The sequence below is a fragment of the Fukomys damarensis genome, unplaced genomic scaffold (genome assembly GCF_012274545.1).
Source record: "Fukomys damarensis isolate Sample0158 unplaced genomic scaffold, DMR_v1.0_HiC HiC_scaffold_2, whole genome shotgun sequence".
Classification (NCBI taxonomy): domain Eukaryota; kingdom Metazoa; phylum Chordata; class Mammalia; order Rodentia; family Bathyergidae; genus Fukomys; species Fukomys damarensis.
In genome coordinates, this window is record NW_022900914.1 from 22,646,013 (window position 1) to 22,669,781 (window position 23,769).

Sequence of the window (23,769 nt, forward strand, 5' to 3'; positions counted from 1 at the left end):
TCCCCCACTGAGTTCAGAAGGGTTGGGAGGGGACCAAGAGGCTCTCCTCAGGGAGCTGAGGGTGTGGGTGAAGTGCCTCCTCCACAATTATCCGGATTCTTGGGAGCAGTACCCCAGAGTAGATTTCCTGCATGGGTGGATCCAGGAACTTTCCAAAAAACAAAACAAAACAAAACAAAACACTCACAGATTCTCAAAGAGACAAGCACATCCCAAAGAATATTAAATTACTGAAACAATTTCTGCTGACAGATCCTCTTCCTGCACGTATCACTTAATTACTAATGCCTCCTGAAATCCATCTTCACCCCTTTGGGTGATCTCATTCACTGCTGGCATAAGAACCATTTATACACAAATGACTCTTACCTAGGCCATACCATACTACTAGACTCCAGACCCTGTGTGGCTAACTGCAAAATGGATATGTCCCACTGGATGTCCTTTAAGCATCTGAAAACACAGATGTAAAATGAAACCTGGTATCTTCCCCCACCAATCTGCTCCTCCTCCTGAATTCTCATGTCTGTAAACTGGCTAAGCCCAATCTCAGACATCATCCCACTATCCTTTCTCCTCCTTGGTCCCCTCATTTTCTATCAAGTCCTGTCAAATCTATTGTTGTGCTATCCCAATCAACATCTCCCTCTATCCTTCATCCTTGCCTGCCTCATTTTTGTCTTCTCACCACTTAGTCAATCTAGTTCCCAATGTATGCTCTTTAAAACACAGTTCTTTGCAAGATATTTCACAAGAAAGGTGTCCATGACTCAGTAATTTAAATGCATACCTGACAATATGACTGGAGTCATAGTGTATGACAGCAGAGTAAAGTCTTCAGGAAAGGTTATACCAAATCTTTCCCATCATCATCTATCCTCCTGGCTCCCCTTCTCCACATATTTTCTTCACTTGGCTAACCTCTATTCCTCCTCCAAGCTCAAAGCCAGACTGACAGGAAGTCTTCTCTAACAAACTGTATTCATTGCTAACTCTTTTCTTGCATGGCTTGGGAACAGAACATTCATGCTACAGCCATGTATTTGGAGCATGTCTTCTTGACTCTGAGATCCTTGAGGGTAAAGAATGACTTATGTTCTAATGCCCACCACATCACCTGGCAGCCAGCAGCAGGTCAGTCAACCTCAATGAGTAAATGAATGGAAAAAAACAGTTACATGTATTGTGCATTTACACTGTGCAGGCACTTTCCTAATCTCCTTGGGGGCACAGCTTCAATTCAATCATGCAAAACCTTAGGAGGTATTCTGATACATGAAATACATTCAATTCATGAAAGAATGAATGTGTTTCATTATTCGTCTAATATGACCCTATTTTCTTATCTCCAGCAGGGTAAACGTGTAATTTTACTCTACTTCTCAGGAAAGAAGATGAGATTAAACCATTGAAAAACTGTCTGGAAAAACTTTATTACTTTGAGAAATACTGTATATTATTGAACAAAAAAGCTTTGATATAATGAAAAAGTAACTAGGTTAGGAGTCATTTGAATGTGAACATCAGTTCTGCTTCACACTAGATATGAGGTATGTAGCAAATTCATCACCTAAATCCCAAGTATGTCATATAGAATGGGGACAACAGTACTTCTTACTGAGCACTACTACTAGAAATACATGAGATAATTATATAAAAGTTCTTTGCAGGCTTTGTTATAAAATTAGGAATACTGATATTTCTACCATGAACTATAACAGAATGATATTTTCCTCCCTATATAACAAACACTTAGGATCAATTACTGTATATTTGTATTTTTATTTCCCTTGTGGGTAAATTGGTTCAAATAACTTGAAAAGTTTTCAAACCTCCATAGATTTCTGAAAGTTAAACTTTCTACTTAATGAACTAATCAAACCACATCTGTTTTTAGGCTCATGGTACAAACTGGGAAATAAGAAAAATCATTGACTATTAATAAAAACATCTGACAACAGCCTTAAAAATTTCAACAAAACCATGACCAGCACAGTAGACTCAACTATCTACACTGTAGAGACTGTCTACACTTTTCTGTCACTAATGGAATCTTATATAATATAGCCAGTGCTCCCAGCCCTACAAACTATGAACAACTCAGTAGATAAATCTCAATAAGCCTCCACATCAAACAGACTGGAAGAAATCAAAAGACCGCTGAGCTAAGCCAGACCAGGCTGATATTTTGGTTTATTGGTTAACTGTTATGCTTGGAAAGGCATAAAGCTTAATTGCAAGGTTTGAGGTGTATGTAAAAAAATCCCTGACTTAAGGAGAAATACTGATCATAGCATCTGTCACTAGTTAAAATACATGGAGATCTTTGTCCCAGATATTTTTTATGTTAACACTTTAAATAAATGAAAATAGCCAGTCGCATAGTGACTAAACATGAATCATTGTTTCAGCTTTTCAGAATGTTTGGAAATCCCAGGTGTAAATAAGGGAGTAACACTGTTGTTAATCCAAGTCATGTGAAAGTTAAAAGGGGAACGAATCTGGGTTAGTTTATGGTTTCTTGTGGCATTAACCATAGGTTTCTCACAAATATTAATGAATACAACACTCTGAAACACTATATGGAAAAGTGAAATCCGGTGGTGTAATTTGGATCTTTTTACTATTTTCTACTGAATAACTACATTTTGGCTAAATAAGCAACAAAAACTAAATATTTTTTATAGGCCCTAAAGTTTTAGTAAAGGTCCAGTAAAGGTTTTCAGACTGACATTGACCTCATCCCTGTGATGCTCTCATTTTTCACCACTACCAAAGTTACCCAACAATACACAGGCAGCATTTATATGGTGCTTTATACATGCCGAAGACTTAAACAAATACTATCCCTTAAGAATGTGGTATTTTTTGTAAAGAGGGAAGTGTGGAGGGGGTGAAGGGTGGGCAGAGGATTGGGGAAAAAATAAGAACCAAGATACATCATGTAAAGGTACAAGATCCCAATGATGAATTTAACTGTATTGTATATCTAAAATGTACTAATAAACTTAATGGAAAAAAAAAAAAGAACTTGGTATTTACTTCAGAGTACTTAAGTCTTTTCCAAGAGAGTATAAAAGTCTAGGGTAAATCAGGAGCCTCATAGTCAAACAAATGGTGAAATGACGGGTTCATTCATTCAATTAATTAAAATAACAGGCACAAAATAAGAATGTCCTATACAATAAGCACCACCACCCTGAGCAATTCAGAAGCGTCATCACTTCTGTTCTTCCAGTCCAGAGGTAGATACAGTACTATGATCATCCCATAACACAAGAATGCAGAAATGAGGAAACCGAGGCCCAGAGGACTAAGCAACAGCAACATAAGTTAAATCTAGATATGCCTATTTCAACAGGTATCATCATGACAGGGAAGCATGTGACATAAGGCAGACCCTGAATAAGGCATCAGGCCTAGTGTCTGCTCTCAAGCAAGCCACAGACAAATTAGGAAAAACTCTGAAGAAGTAAAAAGGCTTGGGCTGAAACAGAAAGATGGAAAATCAGCTTAGCTTAAGAAGAAAAGAAGAGACAGGCATTTTCTGAATAGAAAAAGAACAAAAGCTCTCAAAGGAACCACAGGGAGATCAGCTTGAGTAGAGAGTATTTGTTGTGGGGGGGGAGAAGGTAGTCAGCAGGAGTTTAATAAATATTTGTGGTTTGAATAACAGCAGATAAGGTGAAAAGGGCAGGTCTAAATTATAAAGGGCCTTGAAAATGAAGCTGAACAAAATATAATTAACCAAAAAATAATGTGGGCAAATATTCAAACTTTTTAGTAATAAAAGCAATGTAAATTGAAACAACATGGTCATTTGCCCCTTAAATTCCCTTAAACTTGCATTAAAAAATAATTATACCACTAGGAAGATTGTACATGCTGTAAATTTGTAAATTGATATCAGTTTTATGCAATATTTATATTCCTTAACCTAGTATCCCATTTCTGATCATATATGCCAAATAATTAACCCAGAATATGGGCAAAGATAAAATGCATGATAGAATATTTCTTGCACCAGTTTTTTTTTTTTTTTTTTTTGCTATAGAGCTATTAGATAATGTGCTTTATTTTTTTTTTCAGCTTTAATTGAGTTTATTGGTACATTTTAGGGATACAGTACAGTTACAGTCATTGTTGGGATCTTGCATCTCTACATGACAGGTCTTGATTCTCATTTTTTCCCCTTACCTCTGCCCTCCCTTCACCCCCTCCTCCCCTCTCCATCTACACTTTATTTCCATGTTTTCATTCTCTCACATTTTTTTCTTTTCCCTTTTTACTCTTCCCCTACCCATCCCACCTTCCCTACACCTTTAGCTCCTTTCTTCCCATTTCTAAATGTCAGTAGTCTTATTAGAATCTTATGCATTGTTGCAGATTATTCACACCAGGGAAACTATTCGGTATTTACACGTGTGACTTATTTCACTTAGGAATATATCTTCAATATGTATCCATTTTCCTATGAATGAATCTATCTTCTTGTTCTTTATGGCTGAGTAATATTCCATTTTATAGAAAAACCACATCTTCTTTATCCAGTTTCCAATGGATGGGCAAATGGGCTGTTTCCAAGATTTAGCTATTACAAACTGTGCCGCTATAAACATGGGTGCACATATATCACTGTGATATGATTCTTTTAGTTCTCTTGGAAAGACACCCAGCAGAGGGATGGCTGGGTCAAATGGAACCTCCAGTCCAAGCTCTTTGAGGTATCTCCATATTGATTTCCGTAGTGGTTGCACCAGTCTGCACTCCCACCAACAATGGAGAAGGGTTCCTTTCTACCCACAACCCCGCCAACATTTGTTATTGTGTGATTTCTTGATAGCAGCCATTCTTTGTGGGGTGAGGTGGAATCTCAGTGTTGTTTTCATCTGCATCTCTCAAATGACCAGTGATGTGGAACATTTTTTCAAATATTTTCTTGCTGCTTTTACTTCTTTGTCTGAGAAATGTCTATTCATTTCGGATGCCCATTTTTTAATCGGGTCTTTATATTTTGGGGGACTGATTGGTTTGAGTTCTTTTTTGCACCAGTTTTTATAATGTGGAAAAAGGAGATGGAATGTAAATGCTCAATGATAGGCAGGTGGTTGAAACAAAAAGAAAATTGGTTTTCAAAAAGAGAAAAGGCCAATTAAGAGGAATAAGGACTTTAGACTACAGCCAATAGAGAGGAAATGAAATGAAAAGTCTTAAGTAGACAGGTGACAAACAAAACTGTTTTTCAAGAAGACCAATTTATAAAGGACTCTGACTATATCTATCAATCTATCCATATAGCGGTGTGTGTATGTGAGTGTGTGTGTGCGTGTGTGTGTGTATGAAATCCAAAGACAGAAATTATACCCAGGAGGCTATCTGTAGAAAAGAGCCCCACACATTAAAGCATTCTAAAATAAGTATATCACACTATTATTAATAATATTTTAAATATCAGGATGGAAATGAAATATTTAATAGCAATGGAATTATCAAGCAACCTATACTTTGTTCATTCTAAGGAACCTAAACACTTCTAAAAAGACAAACTACATAATGCTTATATAAACATTGTAGATGAAAAACTGCTTCCTGTAAGTAAAGAAAGGAGGATGCAAAACTATATTGCAAAATAATTACAAATACAAAAACTAAACACTCATGGATGGAAAAAAAAATGGCAGGAAAATACACCAAAATGACAACAAAGATTGCTTCTGGGTGAAGAGAAGACTAAAATTTTCATATTCTCCATATTTCTCTTAATAGGCAAATATCATCACTTTTAATATAAAAAGTGAGACCAAGAGTGAAATAAAGAAAAGCAAGAGTATTGACCTGTGGAGGCCCCAGCGTAACCCTCTCACTTGGTTCTGGAAGACCTAGCTACCCTGTAAACCCAGAAGTACACTGGTAGCAAAGAGGAGACAATTACAGCTGGAGAATGATCATTTTGAATACCAGGAGAGACAGTTCATCTACTGGTATTAATGTCAGGGAGGTCCTGCAGGACAAAAGGCTGACCATGGTCTGAAAAAAAAAAGAGGAGGGACTAAGACTTGGAGTTCACAGACCTGCTGAAAATAGACGACTAAACTTCTTTGGATTAACAACTGCACTTAGGTCTCTACAGATGCAAGATTCTCCTAAATAAAAAGATTTAAAAACTACAGCCTTGAGGGGAAAAGAGAATAATGCTAACTTATCATTTAGTGTTCCTCAAATAAAGATATTGACAATTATAGAATGTTTCTAATCATAAAGAATACACACCAAAAAACAGAAGTAGGGGGACTTGTAAAGAGCTCCAAGAATCTCCTACCATAAAGGGGACAGCACTCATATCATACACAGAACATTTAAGAATCATCAGATGCTTGCCTCTCCATTATATTAGAAAAATAGTATGACACTGGATTCATATCTAGTGATCACTCCCTGTTCTTCTTCAGTGGTGATCACTGTCACTTCACAGTAAGATTTCTCTCTTCCTTTATCATTTTGTGCTTCATAGTTTTTGCCTTGGTTTCATCACAAGCAAACCAGATGTTCCCTAAGAATAAGCTATTCCTGTATCTTTCTGGTGCATCAAGTTCGGTATACAGCTGATGTGTAATACATATTTACTGATAAATAAATAAATGCACAAAGTCATTTTAGATTAAGATAAACTAGGAAATATGATTCCTTTGCTATGATTTAAAACTTCCTTCTAAGATTGATATTATTACGTACAAGGCCCTGAAAAAGCATTAACTTCAAATTATTGGTAGGGGATTTGTAGAGAAAGAAATCACCACAGAAAATGTCATGGATTCCACAGAATTCAATTTTCATGGGAAAACCAACCAGTTTGGCATGAGGGCATAATCTTGAAGATAGCCAAAACTGAAAACAGGAAGGATAAAAACAATCAAGTGTTTAAGAATGTTCATACATAGAAAGGCCATCATATAGTATATGCAATACACTTTCCCACAGATATTAATGTTATAAATGGTGACACCATAGGTAGCCCATAAAAATTATTTACTTCAACAATGAAATATATTTTTATGATTATAAATTAAAACTTAGGCTATTACAATATTGGTAAATAAAACAAGAGAACACTATGAAAGAATTTCTTTTACTTGATGAAATGCTGAAGTGTTAGCAAAAGTTGGCTTAATTAAAGTTGATAGACAGCCAGGGATTTAGCTCCGTGAGGCCCTACCTGCTTCACAAGTGCAAGGGTCCTGAGTTTGATTCCCTGGCACTCCGCCCCCATCCCCGCAATGCTTGATAGCGATGATGACCTGTGCTGGGTTCTGGGGAAAACTGGGCACCTGCCACTCTGAGAGGCCGGCAATGCTGCGATTTCAGTGCATATAATTTCATTCCTAAACATAAGTAGGGGAGGCATATCGCCAATACTGTTTTGTACTTATCATATCTTAAGCAGCAAGATAAAGAAATGGTCAGGTGAGATTTTTCTCACCTTAATAGAAAAACTGAAAGAGATGGAGAGAAAAAGGGGTATAAAGAGTATGAGAGTGAGCTCAGCTGGTGAGCCACTGATGCACAGAGCCAAGGCAAGGAAAGGCTAGCAGTGGGGTGTACAGGCTCTTCTTGTGAAAGAACATAAAGCACAGAGAGCTAACAGCTTCCCACCTTCTTGTATAGTTTACTCTACAGTTGTGGCCAAGACTTACCTCTTTTCCTCTACTGTTCTTCACATTTAGATCCTATTTTACATATGTCTGTATTTCCCTCAGTGCTCAGAGCTTTTAACCTAGTAAGTATATTTGCTGAGAGAATAATGAAAAAGAAAAATGGTGACTCACCTAAACTGGACACAATTCCATAAAAATGGAACCACAGGGACAGGAGGGCTTTGACTGGGGGCAGGAAGTAAAAGATAGGATCAAGTAAATAGAGGTGGAAGTATGTAAGTAACCATTACATATACTAAATGAGTTGATCAGAACATAAGTGGTCACAGAAAATACATCAAAGACCAAGATATCCTAAGAGTAAGAGAAAGACAAAGATGTCTTAGAATTGTGCTTATAGAGTGGAAAATTCTAGCTCTCTAAGGTTTAGCAAACTGACTCAGATTTACCAATCCTAGTCAAATGAAGCTAATCTGACCCCATCTTCTGTCAAGCCCAGCTGGACTGCCTTGACCCAGACAGCCTCATGTTCCAGTTCTATAGAGGCAATGTGTACAGAACAAAACAGTTTCGAGTCAAGAAAAGAAAAACTTGGCAGATACAGAAAGAGATTATTTAAGATAACTGGCCTAATTTGAGTTCAGAGGCCAAGAGTTACTTCAAAATATCACATCCAATTGAAATAGAATAGGGATTTTTAAACTAGGAAATAAAAATAATTAAGTACCAATTTCAATAAATTATGAAGATCATTTGACCTTATGATAGGAAAATTAATGTTGCAATATATGGGTCAAATTCCAAAGTGAGTCAGAGTTGTTAACAAAAAAAAAGTTAACTTTCTGTTAGCTTATATGAGATTACCTATGAACCAATGAGACATTTCATTTTGCAGAATGGCATTTTCAGGCTTTCATTGGATTGTATCCAGAATCTCTATTCCAGTGCTACACAAAATTGTATTCATGTGTGAAAACAAATACTTTGTTCCTGGATACTATGGTTTGTCACAAAAGATATACATTCTGGAAGCCTGCACTCTCACATAACAGTGTTGTGGTGGTAGTACAGTCTGATGAAAGGTAATTAGATGATGGAGATTCAACCTTCATGAATGGATTAAAGTTATCTTGGGGAATGGGGTCAGGTCTCATGGAGCTCAATTAGTTCTAGACAGAATGAGCTGTTAGAAAGGAGGGCCATACTGTGCACTCAGCCTTTCTGCATACAGTCAGTTCCATTTCTGCTTCTCTGCCATACTGTGATGCAGCCAGGGGATGCTCTCCAGCACACCAGCATCCTGTTGTTTGGACCACCTTCTAGCCACCTAATTCTTTACATATTACCAAGCACTAGGTATTCTATTCTAGTAACAAAATGGACTAAGACACTAAGTGGAATTTTTAAAAGGCAAGCTTCTGATAAGGATAGATAGGGGCCGGGGATTTAGCTCAGCAGTTCAGTGGCCTGCCTTGAAAGCCCGAGTTCAATACCCGGTACGAAAAAAAGAAAGAAAGAAAAAAGAATAAATTAGATAGAACAATATACCCAGACATTTGTACAACTTCCTGTCTATACTTTTAAGTAGGAAATACATAAATAAAGGAAAAAATACTTTCCTATTAGGCTAAGATATTGCATATATAATCTTCCTATATTTAAGTCACTATTTTTATTGAAAATATTTTGAAAGCTTCTGAGATGGCCTAGGAGGTTGGAGCAGCAGGTATTATCAGTAGGCTAATAAGCATTCACTCCCCAACTCCAGCCCTCCTTTCAACAACCTTGACTTTGGTTGGGAATTCATCCTTTCAGAGTAGTCATATGCTTCAGAGACAGCTGGCACCAACCCCAGACCTAAATGGAGAACCCTGATTAGTCTAAACTAATTATGGTAGATCACTTCCTTCACCAGGGTTGGGTTGGGGCATGCTGAGACATTAACTCTGGCCAACGAGATATGGTGAAGAAAAGTCTCTAGGGTGTGGAGGTAAGGACCTAAGAACACGTACAGGAAGAGGTGTTGTTGCTTTTAAAAAGAAATTAAAGAGCTGGGTGTGGTGGTACTTCAGTGCTTCAGAGGCAGGATTACCATAAATTCAAGGCCAGCCTGAACTACAAAGTGAGACCCTGTCTCAGAAAGCCTAAATAAATAAATAAATAAATAAATAAAAGAAACATGCAGAAGGCCACTGGAATATTGAGCATAGATTCTCCAATCTCTGGATGTGATAATTTATAGCATCACATAGCCATCAAGAAAGCTTTCCTGGGTGTATGCCATCACATCTAGTGCGGCATCACAGGGAAAAATGTGGGTCTTTTGATTATGTCATCAACCTGAAATGAATCAATTCTTCTTAACCTGGCTATATATGGAATACTTTTCCTTGTTTAAATTTTAATTTGAGTTTTTTATTACTAGCACCCAGAAGTATTCTAATTGCCTTAAGTCTGAGTTATTTCATGCTTGCGTTTTTACTTTAGTAAGTAGAGTTATTATTTGGGAGATGAGGGGCAAAAACAACACAGTACACTGCTCAATTTACTACCAAAACAAACAGTCCAAAGGTACAGAACTCAGTTCTTTTAGGTGACCAAATACCGAGGATCCATCTGGGGTCCTCGTGCTTGCGAGGTAGGCTGCGGAACCACTGAGCTAAATCCCCAGCCCTTGCCTTCTATATTTTGAAGTTGGTTACTACAGTAAGTACACAATTTATAAATGAGTTCCGTTCTGGGTGAATGTTCATAAACAGATCTGTTTGTAATCCAACAAAGCTGAATCTTATACAGGACACCTGTGAATCTTATACAGTACTCCTGTGAAAGTTCACAACTCAAATGTTCATAAGTCAGGGATTTACTGTACTCTGTTCCCCATTCCCTCTCTGTCCACCATCCTCCCTGTACACACAAACACAGATAGCTATGCCACAAGTCTGACAGATTACAGACTCAGTTTGGTGATCAGTTCTTCAATTGTGGTATGGGCACTATTTCCCCATATCAAAAGTCAAGGCTTTGGGAAAATGGAAAGTTTCTTCTGATAAAATACTAGACTTCACTAAAGAATATGAAGTTTAATTTCCCAAAGACACATTAAAATTATAACAGGATTTTTTTTGGGGGGGGGGTTACCGGGGACTGAGCTCGGATCCTTGTGCTTGCAAGGCAGACGGAGGAACCACTGAGCTAAATCCCTGGCCCTTATAACAGGATTTTTAAAAATCTACAATTATGAAATATATACATTCACATGTACTAACTATCTATTACATATAGGATGCTTTTAAATTTTTATCTGGTAATTTAGGATAATTTATAGTGTATTTAAAATATTCTACGTTTAATACTAGAATTACAGTATCATATGAAAGCATCCAAGATTAAGAAGAGGTCAAAGAATCAAAAACTAAAAAAATGCTGAAATCTTTCTAACATTCTGCTATAGTTTGGTGGGGATGTCTCCCTGTGACTAAAACTAAGCTTGGTGCTGCCAAGATAATTGGAAATGAACACTGGAGATGCTCCCAAATAATCAGAAACATGGGTTGCATGTGACCTAATCAGCATCCCCATAACAAACTATATTTGGCGGAACATAGATGGTAACAGATGTTCTTTGACAGAAAGAAAGACCAAAGGTCAAATAAATAATTTAGGGAAGTACTGCATGCTATACCCCACTCAGGAAGATTCACAAGACACAGTATAACATATTAAATGTTCTAAGACAGTGGTGGTGAACCTATGGCATGCCTATTACTCATTTTTCTTTTATGACAAAGATGTTATTATATGAGTTGTTTTTTCTAAATGAAAACCTCAGTATTCAGGTTTAATTGCAGTGTTGGCACTTTGCAATAAATAAGTGGGTTTTGGGCTGCACTTTGGGCCCTCATCTCTAAAATATTTGCTATCTCTGCTGTAAGAGATACTACCATAAAGAAACTTTTATTTGATCTAACAATTCTATTTACTAAAACACAAAAATCAATTTTTTACTAAACATCTTTTAATCTCTCAGAGAAAATAGTATTTCTTAACAGGGTGGACATATTCCTCTTAGCACAGCCACTACTCAATTTAGAAGTGACGAAAAGAGTAAATGCTACAATGCCCACCTACTACCTGGACCCAAGCTTTCAGTCTACCAAGACAGCTGAAGCAACTCTCTTCCAGGGCTCTGCACTGTTTACCAATTCCACTAGTCAGTAACACAGAATAGAATCACTGCTAAAATTATTCTTTAAACAAAGATTTTATCATGGAATACTCTGATACAGAAACTTCTGAACAATTCCTAAAGTAAAAACTTCAAGCTGATTTCCTTGGCATGTCAGTTTTACTCACTGGTAAGCCCCCAGAACCTAGTACAGTGCCTATGCAGAGAAGGTGATCTGTGAATCCATGCTCTGGGAATGAATGAACACTGCCACTGTGTCCTCTCTGTCCTGATCTGGTTTATTATCCAACTTCCTCAAACATATATAATACATGTCCCAACTATCACATTTTCGTCTGTGTCATGTAAACCAATAAACCATACCCGCCTCTATTCCTATGCAAATCCATTTTTTTTTTCAAGTCCAGATTAACCGGCACTGTTGCATGGAGCTTGACCTCATCTTCCTCTGACCCTTTATCCACTGACAGTGAGTACCACAGAGTTTGCTAATCACATTTCCTAATATAGCTCACAAGTTAGTCTTATCTCTTAATAAACTCTTTGAAATCTACAATTATGTCATAAACCATTTTGGTATGTGCTAGAAGATATGTAGTAAGTATTCAATGAAAAACTGTATTGATTATATTTCATTTTAAAAGTTCAGTGTATAACTCTAGTTGAAAATTCCTGGAATTTCAAAACTATACATTACTGAAACTAGTAGTTACAAGAATTAAGTTTTGAGTAAGAAATATTATCCAGGTTCTAAAGAAACTGTTCCCTTTGGCTTTAATCTCTGTAGCTCTGTTTTCTCATTTGGAAAACAGCTCTGCAATATTTCTCTACAAATAGTGAATGGGCAACAAATACTGCTTAAAGCAAATTTGACATCTTAAATTATGTAATCCTGGTATTACATTATATTAGTCTGGCTCATATAAAATGTAAGCTGCAAACATACCAAAGTTAAGAAAAAATATTTACTCATGCTTTTACTAAGATGCAGAAGAAGGATGCATGGATTGCCAAAATTCCATAGAACATGCTCAAACTAAAGCAACAATGCCTTAGTTATTAAAGAAGGAAATGGCCTGAAGCACTACTTAGAAACAAAGATTACTTGGTCCATGCAAGAGTCAATATTTAAGAACACAATGACTAATTCCCACTTCAAATTCATGAATATATTTCTTTTTAAGAATTTCTTTTTGGTTAAACTTTTTGCTTGTGGTTTTCCTATCTGTAATTCATGAACAAAAACCTGAAATATGAAACTCTTCAGTAGGCCAAGTGTAGGTATAAACTTAATTCTGATTTTTAAGAACTTTTCAACAAGGGTTACCTAAGACTTGTACTTTATTTCTTAGTATCTAAAAATATTAATTTATCTACTCTGGCTAAAGAATTAGATTGAACATTCTATAAGCATCTGTGGAAAATGCATAAATGACACCTCCAGACCAAGGCAAAACATTGGGCTCTAAATTTTATATCATTAATATTTAAAATCCTAAGACAAGCAATTCTTTGGGAGAATAAACCTTATATACTACATTAAAATCATTTGGATCCAACTAGTAATAATGTTACTAATAGAAACTTCATTTCTAAAAAAAAAAAAATCAGCTAATTTTTTAACATGTTCTAATTTATCTTACTGTGAGCGAAAAATAAATATTAAATTATAATACCAATACTAGCTTTATGATCTTAAGCAAATTACTTAATATTTTTGCACCTTGATTTTTCACATCTGTAAAATGAGAATGGGACTAGATAATTTTTAAGTTTCTCTCAAAGAAAACAATAAGCAATAATCATTTTAATTAAATCAATAATATTTTAATTAAAGATTTGAATGACAAATGTAATCAGAGACTGTGAAAAACTGTAGGCTAACTCTAAAAGAGTTAGGTAAGAATTTTTGTAAACCCCCAAATCCTCTCCCTATAGCACTAAACTAGTATCAAATATAAATATTTTACACAAGTAACTGTTAAAAAACCTATAAATTTCTTGGTAGCAATAATGATACCCTATTGGGTTAATTACGCCATTCCCTACTTACCAACTAGAACACTAAGATTTCCACCTTCCTGGTTTTACATGATCTTAGAAACCCTGAGGCTTACTCTTCTCTCATCTCTGTCTTCATGGAAACATCAAATGGTTCACTGAATAAAACAATATTCCTAGGCCAAAGAGCACATAATCCATATCATCTTATACCATCCACAGAAAGGGTCTTTAAGTCCTCTCAAAGCAGCTTTTGCTCTGGAGTCCTTTCACTTTTCCTGCAAAAATCAACCTACCATGTGGGAAATGCGAAATTATGGTCCATATTCAGATCTTAGGTGAAGTGGTTCATTTTCCACGGGTCGACAAGGCATATTTAGGTTCAAAGCCAGGCTCTAAAACAGTGACTTACTGTTCATGAGGAACTTTGCATGGTGGTAAGAGAATTAACACCACTCTGCAGATGGAGTGCAATTCTAGGGTTCTAGTCCTGCTACCATCAGGCTACATGACAGTAAGCAAATAACTAGATCTCATTACCCTTGGTTTACTCCTCTGGGAGGTAAGAATGACATTACCCACTCACAGGGCTGACATCAAGGCTAATTTGACACCAGAGAAGGGCCTGGCATGTGCCAAGCACAGGCAGGCAGTCAGCACTGAAGAAACACCACCTGTCTTCAGAACTTGGCCTGTCCTTCTGCTCAGGTTGAACAGAGGCTCCACAAAACAGGTGACAGTCATCTTGCTCACTGGATGGTCAGTTCCCTTAGGGCACAGGATATTTCTGATTTATCTCAGGAATGCAGTACATATCAGAGGGCTGGCCCAGGATGATGATGATGATGATGATGATGATGATAATAATAATAAATGCTTGCTCAATGGAGAAAATAAGAATTTCTGGGATCAAAGGATTTAACATTATCCTGACCACAATCAAAGAAAATTTTGATTTTTAGTTTGGCAAAATAGGCCCTTGTTAGAAGCTACCATGCAGTTCAAAGCAACCTATTCTGAATTCTAATAATATTATTCTGTAAAATATAAAAATCCAATTGCTCTACAGCTCTCAACTTTAGTTTTGAGAATCCAATTCTTTTCTAAACAATGGAGTGGGTAACCACAGAAACTTGTGGAATCTCTTTTCCTAGAAAACACAAAGAACAGGAGAGAAGCCAGTCTATCTGGAAATTGCTTCCAAATCTGCCTACAAGCAGGATGCTGTTATAGGACAGAATGCCCCTTGGAGGATCCCTCCAGACATACACCACTAAAATGGTAAGAAAAATAACTAAAATAATTCTGTCACTTATACCCAGGAAAATAAAATAAATTTAACATCTAACAGTCACTGGAAAAACAACTTCTTGGACTTAGTGATGCTTTTACAAATACATTTTCTTCTTAAACTGAACTAAACACTATCCAAATCTTGAATCTGAGTTGTTTTTAGTAAGACAGACTAGAGACCACACCTAGCAACATAATAAACAAGTCAATTAATTATTTCCCTTTTTCAATCCATTTGTTTTGGCATAGCCCAAATATATTCATCCCTAAAAGTGTGTTAAGTAACTCTACTTACTTCAAATATTACACTCACTTCTCCTATTTATGAATTTTTATAATAGCCATTGCCCACATCACATTATGCATGTGATTCTTACATGGTGTCTTCAATTTTATCTGACTCTCAAGTAATAAATTTTTGTCTCCCCAGATGAACTGTAAGCTCCTTGAGTAAGGTCCAAGTTTCCTACCATTCATATACAGGAAAGTGCAAAAGCTATCCTGTAACACTGTGTGCGGGGCACCTGTATGAAGTTTTGGCAAAGAAGTCACTCCAAAAGGTAAAAAAATAAAGCTTTTCAGAGGACTATACTTTGATGTTCACCACTGAGCTGGGACTAATTTAGTAAGATTAATCCAGGTTAAAAGGAAATACCTAGAATTAAAGACCACGGTTCAGACCCTGACCCGCAAGGAAGTGAGAAGCAATGAAGGTGAGCCCCTCACATGCACAGGGAAGCTGCTTTAGAAAGTGCAGCACATTCTCCAGACTGCAGAGCTGTGCAGGTTCTGATTTTACATCGGATAAATTATTCATTCTGTCAGGCCCAGTCAGTTAAGTGGCAAGAAATAGAGGAAAGAGTTTTAGAAATTAAAATGTAATAACATTCAAAACATGCAAGTAAAACTCACAGTCCAAAGAACACATCTAGAACAAGACCAAAGGGCTCAAAAGATCAATCATTACATGTGCATGACACACTTCCACAAAGGGAGGCAAGACTTATTTTAATATAAAAAATGGAAACTTCTTTTCCCTACTCCATGGCAAGTACTGTTCTAGGTGCTAACAATATAGCACTTCACCAAGCTTGCAATTCGAGCAAAACTATATAAAGCCAGAGCTTAGTATTGTAAAGGAAAGAGAACTCAGGGTTAAACCTCTTCTTTTCCAGAGAAGAAACTCAAGGAACAGAGGTTAATTAATGTGTCCCAGTTGATTATCATTCCTACAGGAAGAGAGGTAGAAATGAAAAAACAAATTTCTTATGCCTCCTCTATAACAAAAGCCTTGTTTAGTAAGCAAGTATTTTTTATGCCTCCTATGTACCAGACACTGTGAGCCACCAGGTATACAGGAACTGACAAGATACTAACCCTGAAGCTGTCCTCAAAAAGCACTGTCTAACAGCAAGACAATAGGATCAGTACAATAATAGAAGCAGTAACAGAAAGAAATAGCAGAATATATTTCTAATTTCTTAGGACTTCCAGTATTTTCAAAGAAAATAAACTTCTAAAAGTTTGTTTTATGTTTGCAATAATCCCATGAGGGCAGATCCTAGCTCTTCTTATTCCTGTTATGCAGAGGGAGAAACCGAAGTGCACAGAGAATAAGGGAGTCTATTAAGGTCATCGCCGGTGGCAACAAAATGCCTAGAAACCAAGTTTGTTTACTCCAAGATAGACATTTTTCTTTTTTTACAATTAGATGGAAAAGGCAGATGTTCTTTTTATGTCCAGTTCTTCTTTGACCAAGAACACAAGTTTGCAAGAATATGTGCAGGACAATCTGTAGTTGTGAAAGCAACCTTAACTGGTTTTGAAGTGTCATGAGGTTAGTTATTCAATGGTTAAGTAACCAACCTACAAGACACCATTACTAGCATTCTTAAAGTGTTCATTATACATATAAAGAATAGATGGAAAAGGTCCTGCCCTGCATACAAACATTTCAACAAAAAGTGACATAATTAAACAAACTACAACTGTACAAGGATAATCAAAAACAATTACAAATTTAAGACACTAACAATTGTACAGAGCAAACAGGGGCAAGGGATGCCATGAAACAAACTCCTTAGGGATTAAATGGAGAATGAAGACTATGTAGGTTCATAGCAGTCTTCAGATGAAGGGTCTTACCTAAAAATGTTCATCACATTTAAATAAATTATTAACTTTCTAATTCCTTCATTTAACTTTTCAACTTTACTCAAAACAATTACATAAATATTCCACTTCTCTCTTTCTAGGAAAGTTCTAATTTTGTAATTTTTCTTATCCAAAAGGAATAGGATTTATAATGGAGTTTCCCATCAATGTGGCTTTAGCAAAGAAACAAAACTAAAATTGTGTGATATCACTGCCGTATTCTCCCAACCTCTTTCAGTTGCAACCTAAATGCAATAAATCTGATAATTTTTCTTTTCTACATAGTAAAATTTACATACACATGCAAAAATCACTTCATTAAAAACTAAAGGGAAAAGCACTCCATTTTCAAGCTCAGTTTTAAACATCAACTTTACCTGCTTGATAACCTACTATGTTTTATATGTACCACTATTCATTGTGGCTTTATAAGACATAAATATTTTAAACCTCAGCACATTATAGATTAACAAAGTAGACAAAGCTAAAAAGAAAAAAATAGATTACCAATCTAAACTACTACAGAAGAATTACTTAAGAATAGGCTAAAAAGTAAAGATTATGATTATCCTTCCAAAAGAGTAATGGTTTCTTTTAAAATACAATTCAACTTTTTAAAAACTTTGTATTTTGTGAATATATTAAAAGGATTCACACTTTTAGCTAGTTACCTCCCTTCTTAATATTTGGTTAATTTTTAGGGTGATTAATTACAATTTAAATGACACTTCTCAACTACTACAGTAGGTTTCACGAGAATCACCACAAAATTATATCAAGATATTCTTTAATTTTTAAGACTTGGTTTCACTACAATAGAATATATTTTAACAAACAACAGCTTAAAACCTAAATTTGAAGAACGGTAAACTTTTCAGGTAGGAGAGGAACTAGGCCTGAATTTATGTCTAGATCCTCAAGAGGAGACTACTGGGCCAAATCCAATCCTAACGAGGTAAAGGAAGAAATTAAACATGCAGTGACAGTGACATCTAGTGTTAACAACTGCAAGAGAGCCACGCTACCATTAATTCCTCTCAAATGCTTAAGAACTATTCAAAGCTTCTCTTCTTGAAAAACTAACCTGTGTAGTATATAAAAAAAATCATTCATTATTAAATGGTTCCACAGATTTCCTTCCAAACATTAAGAAAAAAATAGTAAAGATCAAAAAGTAAAAAGCATTATTTATTTCGTATGATCAATATCTCAAACTGTTCCCATTCATCCATTATAAAGGTAGTCTAGGACATGTTCTGATGAGTTTCATAGGCATCTAAAACATCTACTTGTACAATTAAAGATACTGTACATAGTACTTGATAACACATCAAGAAAAATTTAGGACATTTAAGAAATGCTTCAAGATACAAAGAAAAAAAGAAAGAAATTTCAGTGATTGTACTATGAAACAAGTTTACACTTCAGCCCTTACTATATTTTTGCTGCTTTGAAAGGTTCATTTATTAAACAGTTGATATTTTTCCAGAAGGGCTTAGAATTTAGCAGCCTAGGTTAATTCACCATAGTATTTTTTACAGTTTTATACTGCAGGTGAATCTATAAAAGCAAGCAGAATTTTGACAATTATTTCTGGCCAGGATAATAGTGTGTAAAAAGCAAAGTTAACATTAGATGGAGCTTACCTGTTTGTTTTGGAATGTTCACCCTTTCCCTGTTTAACTCCAAATATTCTTGTGATCAAGGAACTAAAGAGAAGTGTAGATGAATTTCGCACCTAATGTAAAAATAAACACAATAAAGGATTAAGAATATTTATGTTCAATTCCCAATACCAAAACAAAATCAACACGCACACATACACATACACACACACACACACAAATATTCATGGCATTAAACAAATAACAAGACACACATGTATAAATACTGAATAGTTTCTCTAGTGTGAAAAACTAAAAGTGTAAATAAGGATCAAAATGTATAACTGATATTGTGTAGTAGGAAGAAAAGGTCTAAAAGAGTAGGGGAAGTGGGAGGGGTAGGGGAAAGGGAAAAAGGGAAAAGAAAAAATATGAGAAAAGGAAAAACATGGAAATAATGTCTTTGTAAGCAGGGAAGGGTGGGGGGGGTGAAGGAAGGCTGGGAATGGAGAAAAAATAAGAACCAAGATAAGTCATGTAAAGGTTAAAGATCCCAGTGATGAATGTAACTGTATTGTATACCTAAAATAAATAAAATAAATAAACTTAATTGCATACCTAAAATACACAAACTTAATTAAAAAATAATCAAACTAGATATTAAATTTGTTTCATCATATACCATTTGTTTTTAAAGAGAAAAAAAAAAAACTTTTTCCATATCCTTCCTGACAATGAATATTCTAGGAAAGACCTAAACTCTTTGCATTTTCTTTCTGTTATTATTTACGTATGAAAAAATAGTTGTAGGACTTAACCTTAAAGAAACCATGCAATTAATACAATCAAGAGGGGTAAATATTCAAAGTTTTATTTATTAACCTCACAATGCCAGTAACTTACTCAAGAAATCTTAACCTTGAAATTATTTGAAATAATAAAATTAAGAGGTAAGAATTTTAATTAATGAATTTGAATCATTTCAAGATACTAACAGAACACATCTTTTCCAAACCAATGTGCAGTGCCTAAGCATGCACTGCCTTCCCTATAGTATACAAGGTACTATTACCAGTACCATATCCATAAACAGAAAACAGCCACCACTGAGGTCATATTCTCATTAGGTAGATGCCATTATAATATGGTATGTTAAGTAGCAATATGAACAGAAAGGTCATTAAAAATAACAAAGCTGGATTTAGAAAATAGCTTCCTAAAACTAATGCAGTAAAGATTGCAATTTCAAATGTCCAAAAGGACCAGCAAGCAACAGAGGCAACAGTGAACTGTGTCTAATGCAATCATTATTCAGCTTCTGCTGACATGCTGCCACTAGGGAATATAAACCCAGAGTTGCCTGATCTGGTTTTTCAAGAGAAGCCAGAAAGCCTGATTTTTAAGTGAAATTTTGATATTTTGAAATGTTGGCAACAAATTAAAAGAAGAGGAAGGAAAACCCACCAAGGAGGCCAAATAAAACACAGCAATGGACAACATTTGTCCTACTGTCCATCAGTTAATAAATAACCTCTCTTCTAGAAGCCCCAAATTGCCTCAGTGTATCCCTTGGAACCCTGGAAGTGGACTTTACAGATGTACCAGATCAATTCATACCAAAACTGCAATGAAGCACTAAAGTCAGAAGATCTATTTGTGTTCATTCAACTGTTAGCAAACATTAATGGGATCCCTCCTTCTATCCCTAAACAACAAGTGATCCATCCTGTTATCTCATCAATACTGCTTCTGCCCCAGCTCAGGTCTCAGTCACCTCTTACCCATTCTACTCAAATAGTTCTCAGGATCCTAGATCTGATATGACTTGGCAAAGACCCTGTTTCCTCTCAGAAATCACAACAAAACATAAAAGGAGGGGCAGAGGATATGGCTGAGTAGTAGAGCATTCAAGTAGCATGCAAAGGTTCTGAGTTGGATCTCCCACATGGTGAAACAACAGAAATAAAGGAAGAAGGGAGGGATAAGAGATGAAAACAGAAAAGAAGAGAACAAAGTAATGAAGTCACGAACTCCCTCTTGCCCTAAACCAATCTTTGTGACAAAGGTAGCAAAATTAAACCAGCAGTACCTGGAGATGCTAAGAAAAAGCATACTTCAAACAAAACTGTAGGGACCTATTTTACAAAGTGAACAGGCACTTCCAGGAAAAAAAAAGTTTGTTTGAGTCAGTAGGCACATAACATTTCTTGGTACTATTAAGATACACAATGCAGGGCCAGAGATTTTGCTCAATGGTTCCACTGCCTGCCTTGTAAGCGCAAGGTCCCAAGTTCAATTGCCAGTACCCAAAAAAAAAAAAAAGACACACAATGGATCCCAGTGCTATCAGATTGATTCATCCTGCTATGGTCTGAATGCCATTGTTCCCCTGACTCCCAAATTTAAATGTTAAAATCCTAACAACCAACATGATGGTAGTATGAAGTAGGGAAGATTTAAGATTTAGTTAGATAATGCAAGCTCTACCCTCATAAATGCGATATTAGTTCCCCTATAAAAAAATGCCCCTTTGGGCTGGGGATTTAGCTCAGCAGTTCAGTGGCCTGCCTTGCGAAGTGCAAGGACCAGAGTTCAATTCCTGGTACAAAAAAAAAAATGCCCCTTTGCCTCTTCTACTATGTGAAGATGAGTAAAAAGAGTTGCTCTGTGAATCAAAATACAAAGCTGCAGTAGACAATGAATCTGCCAGGATCTTAATATTAGATTTTCCAGGCTCCAAAACTGTGAGGAATGAATTTCTGTTGCTTGTAAGTCAGCGTTTGTGGTATTTTGTTAAAGCAACCAGAACAGACTCAGATACCCATTAACGGTTCCCTTAATAGTAGCCAATGATGATCATTACCTATCTCTGTAGGTGTAGCAAGATGGTGATATTCTATCAGGCATTCTGCATCACTTACTTATATTCCCAGGAAAAAAATACCTTTTTAAAAAAACGCTTCCTTGGTCAGCTATTTGATTACCTACCTATTAGGCAGTACAGAATTATTTCCAAGTACTTAACAATTTTCAGGTTGTGGCATAGAGTGTCATTTTAAAGATCACTTTTCATTTTATTGAGATAAATTTACATAGCGTAGAACTGAGCGTTTTTATAAAGTATCTTAATCAGCTGTTTTTACTATATTCCCAAAGTGAGAAATTATCACCACTAAATACTTCAACAATGTTTTCATTATACCAAAATGAAACCCTATATGCATTACTCATTGTTCCCCATCCTCCAACAATACAAAAGCACTAATCTACTTTTTGCGTCTATAAATTTGCCTATTTCAGGCATTACCTATGCATGGGACAATGTAATAGGAGGCCTTTTATGCCAGGCTTCTTTCACTTAACACAATGTCCTCAGCTTCACCCATGCTGGATGATATGCCATTGCACATATACACCACAGTTTAAAATCTACTCAGCATTTGATGGACAATGGGCTTGATTCCTCTTGACTGTCATAAATAATGATGCCCAGAAAATTTATGTGCAAGCTTTTGTGTAGCATTGTTTTTCCTTTTTTTGGTACCAGGTATTAAACTCAGGACCTTGTACTGGCAAGGCAAGAGTGGCGCCACTGAGCTAAATCCCCAGCCCCATGTAGACAAATTTTTATTTCTCGTGGGTTATGCTTAGAAGTGGCAGGCACAGTCATAAAGTAACTCTGCTTAACCTTTAGAGGAATGCCAAAGTGGTAGTATCATTTTATATTCTCACCAGCAATATATGAGGGCTCCAATTTTACCAATTCCCTTATTTCTCCACATCTTCCCTAATACTTATCAATGCCCATCATTTTTACTTTATTAAGTATTGTACTTAATTATGGTGCTGATTTGCATTTTTCTAATGACTAATGATCATAAGCATCCTCTAATGTGGCATTTGTATATTTTCTTTAGAAAAATGTATTCAAATTCATTGCCCTTTTTTAATGAATTATCTTTTTGTTGTTGAAATATAAGAGTTCTTTATATGTGCTGGATGCTAGACTCTTCTTAGAAATATGATTTGGAAATATTTTCTCCCATTCTAGGAGCTGTCTTTCCATTTTTTGATGGTGTCCTTTGAAACATTTTTATTTTGAACAAGTATAATTTACCTAATTTCTTCTTTTTTTACCTAATTTCTTCTGTTGACTGTACTTTAGGTATCATATCTAAGAAACTACTATTTCAAGTTACAAAATTTTCCACTTTAATTTTTCTTCCAAAAGTTTTATAATTTTTCCATTTAGGTTTTTGATCCAGTTTTAATTATTTGAACAGGTATGAGAGAAAGACTAATTTCACTCTTTTGCATGGGGATGTCTAGTTGTCCTAGTTGTATATGTTGAAAAAATTATTCTTACTCTATTAAAGTCTTTCTTGTTTCTTATATGTGGAAGTTGGACAATCAATCCTATTCTACTGACTTATGCATCTATTCTTTTCTTTTTTTTGGTACCAGGGATGGAGCTTGGGAACTCACTCTTGCAAGGCAGGCAGTGGAACCACTGAACTAAATCCCTGGCACTATCTATTCTTAATTTAATACCACAATCTCTTATTATTGTTTTTTTATAATTTTCAAACTTAGGACCTGTGAATCCTCCAACTTTGTTTTTCTTTTTCAAGATTGTTTTGTCTATTACAGGTCCCTTGCATTTTCTTATGTATTTTACAACCAGCATGTCAATTTCTGCCCAAAAAAAGCCAGATGAGATTTTAAGAGAGATTGTATCAAATTTATAGATCAATATGGGGAATATTGCCATCTTAATAATTTAAGTCTTGGGCTGGGGCTTTAGCTTGACTTGCAAGCAGTAAGGTCCTGAGTTCAACCCCGGTACCAAAAAAAAAAAAAAAAAAAAAAAAAAACC

General features: G+C 35.7%; 1 protein-coding gene across 2 annotated transcripts in view; it reads right to left on the bottom strand.

Moving 5' to 3' along the window:
* The window catches only part of Thada (THADA armadillo repeat containing), a 316,151-nt gene that overhangs the window by 208,741 nt on the left and 83,641 nt on the right, over positions 1–23,769 (bottom strand). For both annotated transcript variants that reach the window (XM_033763829.1, XM_033763831.1), the window contains exon 26: positions 18,936–19,027. In XM_033763829.1, coding sequence (XP_033619720.1) covers positions 18,936–19,027 — 92 coding nt within the window. The remainder of the gene's footprint in view (positions 1–18,935; positions 19,028–23,769) is intronic.